At 31.5% G+C, this 10,162-nt stretch overlaps 2 protein-coding genes across 3 annotated transcripts; one reads left to right on the top strand and one right to left on the bottom strand.

The window, feature by feature from the left end:
* Window positions 1-307: 307 nt before the first annotated feature.
* Window positions 308-3,017, bottom strand: LOC107926729 (uncharacterized). 2 transcript variants are annotated; one of them, XR_001692249.2, is made up of 4 exons: window positions 2,583-3,017; window positions 1,512-2,443; window positions 1,157-1,260; window positions 308-712 (listed from the first exon to the last, which is right to left on the bottom strand). XR_001692249.2 is itself a non-coding variant. In XM_016857644.2 (3 exons), exon 2 carries the CDS (start codon window positions 2,406-2,408, stop codon window positions 1,530-1,532), a length of 879 nt encoding a protein of 292 aa, XP_016713133.1. In that variant the 5' UTR covers window positions 2,409-2,443; window positions 2,583-3,017; the 3' UTR covers window positions 308-1,260; window positions 1,512-1,529. The 2 variants fall into 2 exon arrangements, 1 of the variants encoding a protein (XP_016713133.1); XM_016857644.2 differs by having other exon boundaries at window positions 308-1,260.
* Window positions 3,018-4,534: 1,517 nt separating this feature from the next.
* On the top strand, window positions 4,535-8,375 carry LOC107926614 (uncharacterized). Its single transcript, XM_016857509.2, has 6 exons — window positions 4,535-5,126; window positions 5,348-5,448; window positions 6,147-6,244; window positions 6,693-6,895; window positions 7,049-7,083; window positions 8,045-8,375. Exons 1-6 carry the CDS (start codon window positions 4,781-4,783, stop codon window positions 8,066-8,068), a joined length of 807 nt encoding a protein of 268 aa, XP_016712998.1. The 5' UTR covers window positions 4,535-4,780; the 3' UTR covers window positions 8,069-8,375.
* Window positions 8,376-10,162: the final 1,787 nt, after the last annotated feature.

The raw sequence follows: 10,162 nt of genomic DNA, 5'->3' as shown, positions 1-10,162 counted from the left end.
AATAATAAATTAAATCAAATTTTGTAATTTCATAATTTTTATTTTATAAATTTTTAATAATTTATTTTGATCTTGACCGATTTAGAAACCGATAATGTGAGGGTTTGACTGATCTTGAACCTGATAATGTGAGGCTAAAAGATTGTATCACGTCATTCTTTAAAAATTTTAAAATATATATACATAAAATCTAAAAAGTATAAATAAAAAAAATTCAAATGATAACATGATACAATTTCACCCACCATACCCTAACGGAATCCAGAGACTAATATGGGCAAAAAAGAAAAGCTTAGAGACCAAAATGGAAAAAAGTTTATAAGTTCAACTACTGAATATTACAAGAAACTAACACAGAACAATCTGCAGAAGAAATATGGCCATTTCATTTCCATTGCAGATCAAGAGAAACATCACCTAAGTTTCAATGTTGATCAACCATAAATACAAGTGCAAAAACTTCAAGCAAGGAAATCTTACTTGTGAAGCAATAAATTTGCAATACCTATGTTACTCGAACGTACTTGTGTTGGATCCGGGCATGTGTCCAACACGATTATATTCAAGTTTATCCCATTCATTTGGAGGCATCGGTGAGCGGAGGTCATAACCCACATTTAGACATGCATCAGATACAAGTACTGAAGTGTACTTAAAGAAAAATGAAGCAAGGCAATACCTACTGAAAGTGGAGCATTTCTCCGAATCAGCTCTATTGAACAAAGAAAAACCACGGAGAAGCATGCATTAGTTAAATTTGAGGCACCACCAACATGACATATCACATTTTCATGTACATTTTTCAATATACATTAACATTTCGGATCACGTACTCCCATATCGACATCACAATATAGTATATAAAAGAGCTTGTTTCATGCTAAAACAACATGGAAACCTATTAAGACAATTTCTAAGTATACTTAAATCATTCTATGACTTATTTTCATCAGGATATAACATGTTTTTCAACACTTAAAAGAAAGGAAAAACAGCAAAAAGCCGTTCAGACACGGTTTTTATCCTTATTTCTAAGTAAACGGGATTTCTCAAGTACTTCTAAGTTAAAGAGTAAGAAATAAATACGATCAGCCGTTCAATCTCAGATGTAAAGCTCATGAAAAACGTTCACTAGCATTAAACAAAAAGTTCATACCTAAGCTTTGCATGACTCGATGCCAACTGCCAAGTAACGTTGACTTGTATCACCAGCTTATAAGTCGATCACGATATGAAGATTATTTAAACTGAATCATGTGCCTAAATTCGAAGCAAGTTACCATTTTAGTTCACATAATGTTAAGATTTTATAATTCGAGGGGGGCAGAGATAATAAACATGAAAGACGCATAAAAGTAAGAACTGGTGAAGTTCATCTCATTAACAAAAGCCAGCAAAGGAACATAAAGGAAAAAAACCATGTCAGAAACTGGAAAAAGTTACACGTCTGTGATATTTTTTTTCCTGCACATAAGGGAAGGGAAGTACAAAAAAAGAAAAGGACTACCCACAATTTATTCGAAGAGTTTTCACGAAGAAGCGTTGCCCCCTCTTAATTGTTGTATTGCGGTATACAACTTCCGTCTATGTCCAACAGCAAATACACCCATCTCCTTGAGATCATCCAGCGTAAGCAAAGGCAGAGTTTCTTGATCAACCTCATGCATTTCGAAAATACCAGCATACCTACCGAATCCCAAGTCCTCCAACCACGTTCGGACACCGGTAACATCATTACACGCATATCTCGTTTGGTCCCATTCATCACCGGATCTAAGCAACGCATTATCTCCTTCATAACAATCATCAGCATTTCCTTGTTGCCAACTATCAGGTTCATCCGCATCATGGTCTGATATGTCCTGCGAATCTATGCAAGCATTCGATTCGATCCCCATAAACTCTTTCTCCTCATCGTCGTGCTCCTTTCTATCCTCACCACTAAATTCAGGGCTAAATTTAGGACTCTGTGTCCAAGCACTGCAAAGAAACGCGGAATTGTTGCCTTCTCGAACCCGCCCTCGCCGATTCATGACCCTACTCTTTCTTGTTATGGTACCAAAATTTATACTAGACTTCATCATGTCAATTTCGTCAGCAGTAACCAAATCAAAACCCAATTTTGAAGAATTGGGGTTCTTATTCTCTCTGTTCTGTTGCAAATCGGCCGGCAAAAAACCGGGGTCCAAATTCAAGAAATCTGGTGATTTCCCTTTAGAAAACTCATCAACAGTAACAGGTTCATTCACTTGAGAGTTGAGAAAATCAGGTTTCCATCTTTTATGTACTAAATTTTCCTTAGTTTTTTGAGAAAATCCACATGCAAAAGCAGCAGACGCATCCCCTATTTCCCCTAACCTAACATTAGGCCGCCTTTGCCTTTTGGAATTCATGCTTAAAACCAACATTTTACACCAAACCCTAACTTCTTATTAATCAAACCCTATCAACACAAAAATGAAACCACAAAAATCAGCACAAACATGGGAACCAAAAAATTTGCAACAAACAAACAAAACCCAAGTCAAATATCATCCTAAAACCATTAAATCACCACAAAACAATGTAAATTAAAAGTGAACCTGGTAAGAGAGTAACAGTGGCTGAAAAGTTCGAACTTTTGCATGTTCCCAGAACTGGAGCAGTTGCTGGATTGCTGAAGTATGCTTATTAGTTTATATATATATATATATATTGAAAAGGAAAGTGATATTTTTACGAAGAAGCAAAGCAAACCCAAAGAGCAACAAAAAAGGATAAACTAGTGGAGGTTCTTGTTAAACTTTTAAAGATTTTCAGACATAGATAGAGACATGGAAGACATGTAATAAAAGGGAAAGTCAAAATTAAGAAACATCCTTTCTAAAACAAACAAAGGATAAGGCAAAGAAAGAAAAGAAGAAGACTGATTTATGAAGTAAAACTTTTTCTTCGTTTTTAGAGCTTGTCTTTATCTTTTACACGTGGTTGATATAACCCTACATGTCATTAGATATGTGGAAGAGAATGAAGTGAGAATCTTGAAGCCTTGAAATTTCATACTCAATTTAAATATGTTTATTCTCTAGTCTCTGTGTACCCTTCTTCGTTTTTTTATTATTCAAAACTGAGGGCTGGAATTAAATTTTGGGGTAAAAGAAAAATCTAAAAAGTTGAAGAAGATTCTCGAAAAAACTAGGTTTTTTATTTGAGCATAATGAGTCCAAGGTGCTGAGGATAGACATTGACCTTTAGCCTACTGCTTTCAGTAGAGTGCTTTTTAGAATATAATTATAAATTTTGGCTAACATCTATTTTGATTTTTGTATTTTTTGTTGTAGTTTTTAAAGTTGATAATTAGATTCTTGAATTTAAATTTTGTTAATATTTGAAGATGTGATTAATTTTACTATAATAAGACTAAACCAGACGAATTGATGAATGGAACCAAATGAGATATAGCTGTCTGAGAAAATAAATTGTATCGATTCATTTTGAAATAGCTTTAAATTGGTAAAAATTAAAAATCGAGATAAAAATTAATAGATGAATTAGTTTAATGTTAATTTTTTATTCTTTTTAGATTTTTATGAATTTTTAATTATTTATTTAATTATTATTGATTCAGTAATTGAATTGATCAAACTGATTGAATTGGAGAACTAATAGTCTAACATGTTTAATCACTGGTTCGATTATTAAAACATTAAAGGTGACAATCTAAAATTATACTACACACCACTTAAAACTTTCAAGTGATGATGTAGCATAATTTTAGAGTATCGTATTAGAAAAAGAATTGTATGAAATAAAGATATTATCCTTTTTCAATAATTTATTTTTTCAAGATGAAAATGTTTATGTGTGATTAAACTATTGAGAAAGAAATATAGATGACGTGACATTACTATTTTATATCATTCTTTTCCATTACATTATCAAGTTTTTATATTTTCAAATGTAATAAAATGGATCTAATTATTAAATTTAAATGTCAAAATGAACTGAATATATATATACACTAATGTTAACTTAATTGTAAAATTCAGTAATCAAATTTTATATTATTTTTTTTAAATTAAATATTTTGAAGTTAAATTAAACCGGAGATTAGTTTTTATTGAACCCACATTGTTTACAGCTAAAGCCATTCAAACAATTACCCTTTTTAAAATTTGAGCTTGTTTTCTCAACTAATAATTTGTGGGTTCAATAGAGTGCTTTTAACTTACAGAAATTTTATAATTTTAAAAATCAAATATAAAAGTAGGAATTAAAATAAAACATGATATGATATTGGAAATAGAATAAGAAAATATCTAAATTTAATTTATATATATATAATTTTGTTTGGACTTAGATATAAATTATGAATATAATAAAATTTTATATAAATATAATATATTAAATGCAATTATAAGATAAAAAAAATATGTGAATACAAATGAATATTTATACCGTATAAGTAGATTAATACAATAAATATTTATTTATTTATAAAATAGATTGCATATTGTTAAAAATTTATAAAATGGGGTGAATAGTCAGTCATTCTACAGACTCTGGTTTCGACAGAAAAGAAATTTATAAAATAAATACGAAAATATAAAAAAATTATAAATATATATATTATTCTCGAAAATCTAATAACTGTCATGGCAAACGTGGATACCTCAACCATAGCCTTAGCATATCAAATTCTTCACTTCTTTCTACATTTCTAACAATAATCCCAACGAAGAAACCAAAGGAAGGAGAAAGACGAAGAGAATTTAAGATTGAGCATTTGGCTTGGTCCGAAATGGATATTTGGAACAAGGCTCGGAACTTCGCTGAGGATGCTGCTCGCCGGTCGTCGGAGCTCAGTATAGGCTCCGCTAAGCTCGGCGATATAGTAACGGAGGCTATGAAACGGTCCAAGGAGATCGCGGCCGAGGCTTCCAAACGAGCCGAAGAAATCAAAGCGGAAGCCGCGAAGCAAGCCGAGCTCATCAAGTCGTCGATCGCCGAGGGGGTCGCGCCTCCACAAAACACGGAGAGGATGGTGGAGCAAGAGAAGGAACTGGAGAGTTTTGGTATTAATGAAGAGTTGAGAGATTTTGTTAAGGGGATTACATTAAGCACCTTTCAGGATTTTCCTTTACCTGGTAAAATAATTACTTCCTTAAGCTTTGTTTGGATGCTGAGAAAAAAAGGTATGTAGTGGAAAACTAGAAAACGAAATTTGAGTGTTTGAAAAGTCGATGCTCTGGTTGTTTGGTGTGAAAATTTAGGAACTAAGAAAGAAATTCTAAATTTTCATTATATCATAAATGCAATGTAACTATCTTCTGGCTTAAGTTGATTTCATGAATCTTTTCATTGGCAGATGATTCTCCTATGTCTGATGTTCCCACAATCTCAAATGTAAGGCAAGATCTTACAGAGTGGCAAGAAAAACATGCCAAGCTTGTACTTTCTACGGTTAAGGTGCATATAAGAGCGTGTGTGTGTGTGTGTGTGTGTGTTTATGATATGCTTAATTCCTATGACATTTTAATCTTCTTGAGTAAACATGTTGTCCTATTCCTACAGTATGTATCTAAATTCATTTTAAAGGTTTTAAAATATTAAATTGTATTTCAAATGATTATAATGTTAATTGTATGCAAATAACATATAGTCAATAGCTACATAATCTGCATATAATTGCACTTGCATTACTGTTATTCCACTCAATCATATGTTTAACTATGATATTCTATCCATTGGAACCAGAAAAGGGTGTAAACTGTCCCATACTTATTTTCCAATTTGATGAAATAGTAATAGCAATTTTCCTCCTTTTTGGGGACTACTGCCAGATTATGGTAATTTATTTCCATCTTTGTTGAATTTATGGTCTTTTGCTGGGATTAAAACATTCAATGTTGTTTGAATAGTAAGCACCAAACTGTGATGCTCTCTTTTTTTCTCTGATATTTTCCCAAATTCTTGAGTCTTCATGGGGGTAAATTGACCAGCCTAATGTGTATTTATTTTGTATATACTACAAAGTTAACTTTTTATTATTAGCACGGTAAGTGTAATCATAGTGCATGAGCATATTCATATCAATTGATAGTTGGAGTAATTGAGTCTTGTGTTTCTGAAGAATATGGTTTTACTTCTTTTACTCTATATTCCAGGAAATTTCAAAGTTAAGGTTTGAGTTGTGCCCGCGTGTTATGAGAGAGAGGAAATTCTGGAGAATATACTTTCTACTAGTAAACAGTCACGTTGCACCGTAAGTAATCCATCTCGATGTTAAGCCTTCAATTTGTCTTTTGCTGAATTTACACTTGCTATTCACCACTTCATTTAAAATGAGCTTCTCCCAGAATATAGGTAGTTCAGATGATTATTGCATCCTTGCACTTCTCCTTTAATTTATGTATTTTATGAATTCACAAACTTTTAAACCAAAAATAGAATGTTCCACTGAATTTATGATTGCAGAAGAAATAGTTTGGCCTTCAGCACACGTTTAATAGTATTGATTTCTTTTCATTTGACTTGAAATTCTTTAAAACACATCTTTCTCAGAATCAATTCTTGTGTAATTGTGCATGTCATCTGGATCTGAAGGTGCATTTTAGATATTTTCTTGCTCTACTGTGCACTTTTACTTGTGTTTTAGATAACATTATTTTTGTTACCAGCAGTAGACCCTGCTAATATATGCTTCCATATAGGTATGAGAAGTGGTACATGGAAGAGATTGAGCGAAAAACAGCAGAAAAAATCCGGGACAAAAAAATAAAGGAATCTTCGAACATTGAAATGACTACTCAACAACAGGCAAAGGAAAGCAAGCAACATAATAAAACTTCGGCCTCATTTGTTGAGCAAGACCTGGATGTATTTCTTTTGGGTGGTGACAGCGATGAATGCCCTGGTATGAATAATTCTTTCTTGAAACATTAAGGTGGTTTGTTGATTGTCGTTATTCACTTGAAATAGATTATGCTTTTTCCTATATTAGCGTCATCATCACTGTTTTTTCATTTGAACTACTTTTATTTTGCTAATCATCTGTTTGGTGCATCAGATGATGGAGATGAGGGCTTCGATGATTTTGGCTCGGTAAGCACAGTTCTGTTTATGGACTCGGTCTTGTTTCATTTCTTCATTGGATTGCTTGTGTAGATTGGACTTACTGAAAATAAAAGTTATTCGATACAAGTGACTTCGTACCAAATCCGATGGACTGCAATATGATCTCTACATTCCTGTAGCTTCTTGGTTTTATGAGGTTTTACCTGTTTTTACTTTTTACAGAATCATTTTACCAGTTGAAAATGAAAAATACATAAGCAAATAAAGGGGATAATGCAAGCTTCTAATGATTCATATGACCAAATTTATGACTTTACTTTATGTGGTTTTATAAAGTACATAAGTGATGGTTTATGAGTGTACTCTTGCGTGCATATAGTAGTAGATATTTGAGTTTCCTTGCATTAGAGTTTCGTTCGAACTAACTCCGATTTTGATATATTCTGCAATATTTCGAATGAATGCGTATTATGGTTTATGCTTGCACATATTTGGCTTCCTTGTGATACAGTTTTGATGTGTCAAAATGCACCATGGAGGTATTTGTATTATGAGTCAGATTGCATTTTACCCTTTTAGTAAAAAAAAAAAGAACAAATTAGTCCTTGTACATTAAATCAAAGAGCAAACTGGCTCTTTCTGTTAAAAATTTCATTTACTTTTTCTGTTAAAACTGGTTTTTATATGTCAAAATGAGGTACACGTGACACACTACGTGCTGTCACGCCAGTTTTTAACAGTAGAAATGGATAAAATTTTTAATAAAAAAGACTAATTTGCTCTTTAATTTAATGTATGGTAACTAATTTGCTCATTTTGTTTTACTGAAGGTGGTAAAATACAATTTAACTCATGGTACAAGGGTCTCCATGATACTTTTACCATCAAAAAGCCAAAAGCTCCTGCTTATATCGATGCAAGTTTCGCAATCTTATTGAATGATTGTAATCATATTTGTTCTAAAACTAGCTGGACCTGAAACATGCAGGATGATGAGAAGGTGAAATCATAGACGATGGCGAAACCGGTCCATGGTAAATCGTTTGCCATTACATCTGAAAGAAGATGTCTGGATATTGCTGGCTAAAACATTTTCAGTAGAATAAAACTGGGCAGGTGATTCATATAGTTCTCTATCAATATAAGAAAACCATTGGTGTTTCTTTTTCTTTGCCATTATTATTATTTGTTTATTCTCATTTAGGAAAGAGGTCAAGACATGGTAATTTGTGCATCCGTATTATGTTGGTATATTTTAATTGATTATTTTACATAAGTTTTGACAGATTAATAACTCATGTTATATAGATTTTAGAACATTCATTTGATTATTTTTCTTATTTATGTAAATATTATGTCCAAAATTATGTGGTTTGGTGAGCTGAGAGCCGAACATCCTTTTGTAAAGAGTTTGCATGATTTCATAATTTTTTTATAGGATATATTTAAACCCAATAAATGTGTTTGGTAGGAATTCACTTTTTCTTATATTAATAATAATACTAATATCAACTGAGCTAAAACTCAGTCAATTGCATAATTTAATACTTAGCAATTCGTGTAATATTTTTAGTATCATAATTTTATTTATATGATTGTTAAAGAGCTAATAATTTAGGTTATATAGATTTTGATATTATATGTACATGAAAAAAATTAAGGAAGCAGCTGGCTGTTCTCCTTTCTGTGCAAAGTTAAAATTCATTCATCGGAAATAGTAATACCTATGATCATGGAGCCCCTCCAAAAACATCAGCAGGAGAGGTTTTTAGACATGGTAAGGGTTTCAAAACTAAATCCACCATTCAATTGATTAAATCATTGATTTGTTTGATTTAATTAAGTAAATTACTTTTAAAAAATTAAAAATTAAAAATAAAATAATTGATTTAATTATTAATTCAATCGAATCGTATCAGTTTATGAGCTAACTAGTTTAATTCCTTACTTTGATTTAATATTTTGATCAATTCTTAATTCAATAAATTTGATTGATTGATCTAGTCGTCCAGTTATAAAAACAAACACAATTGCATTCCCTTAGTACCAAGGTCACCACTCGGCTCAACCCATTGATCATGGGCCATGTTGGGAAAGCATAAGTAGGGTATCCATTTTAAATACCTGCAATTCCCTTAAGGTTTTGTGTGTGCTATATGTTTTGGGGTTGAGTGGTATTTCCTCGTCCCCTTGGGTCAATCATTAAAATATCTTTGCCTCTAGTCTCCAACTTATTAGTCTCCCACTGTCGGTAACCATCTCCTTAGCCTCAGGCATCAAAATGACCATTAATGCTGGTCATTTTCAAACACGTACTATAAAAAAAATTTCACCTTCTTTAATTAACTAAATCCGTGATAGGCAGCGACTTTTATCTCTAAAAAATTGTTAAATTCTGCTATTGGTATTTATATTTTGTAGAAGTTGTGGATTTAATTCATGTTCTTTTATTTGATCAATTTTAGTTTTTTATTTTTTAAACATTTTAATTTTAGTCTTTATATTTTTTAAAATTTTGGAATTTTAGTCATGACGTAGATAGTTATTGTTAAATTAGTTTTATTAGATTCAATTACTAGTCTAGTACTATACATGCATGCAATTCTAGATTTGGTTCATATTCTCCATTTGTATTATTTTAAATCCTTATACTTTTCGAATTTTGAAATTTTAGTTTTGACACAAATAACAATCATTAATCCAACTGAATTTTTAGTGAGTAATATGTGGAAATAATAAGCTAATATAACATTACACTTATGATAAAATGTTTGGCATATAAAATTTTGGGAATAACAGAATTTAATGAAGTTAATAGCTGGTGAGGATTGAAATTTTAAATTTTAAAAGGTATAGGGACTACAAACAACCAAATAAAAGTACAATGATTAAATTTATATTTTTTGCAAAGTAGAATGACTAATACCATAATTTAATTAAAAAAAATAGTGATCGCATGACATAGGTACCGTAGGACTCAATTTTGCAACTAGGGATGTTCATAGTTCAGTTAAAACCAAATTAACCAGACGAACCGATCTAATTCAATTAATCGGTCGGTAGTAGAATTTAGTTCGGTCGAATATCGGTTAATAATTTTCTAAAA

This window comes from Gossypium hirsutum, chromosome A07 (genome assembly GCF_007990345.1).
Source record: "Gossypium hirsutum isolate 1008001.06 chromosome A07, Gossypium_hirsutum_v2.1, whole genome shotgun sequence".
Lineage (NCBI taxonomy): Eukaryota > Viridiplantae > Streptophyta > Magnoliopsida > Malvales > Malvaceae > Gossypium > Gossypium hirsutum.
Note: the sequence above shows the minus strand (reverse complement) of the source record. Positions and strands in the feature narration are given on the sequence as shown.

Bases quoted from the DNA above. Each gene is read 5' to 3' on its own strand.
- LOC107926729 (XM_016857644.2), bottom strand. From the start codon at position 2,408: ATGTTGGTTTTAAGCATGAATTCCAAAAGGCAAAGGCGGCCTAATGTT.
- LOC107926614 (XM_016857509.2), top strand. From the start codon at position 4,781: ATGGATATTTGGAACAAGGCTCGGAACTTCGCTGAGGATGCTGCTCGC. The intron at 5,449-6,146 runs GTGCATATAAGA...TCTATATTCCAG, and splicing joins TTGTACTTTCTACGGTTAAG to GAAATTTCAAAGTTAAGGTT. The intron at 6,896-7,048 runs GTATGAATAATT...TTGGTGCATCAG, and splicing joins TGACAGCGATGAATGCCCTG to ATGATGGAGATGAGGGCTTC.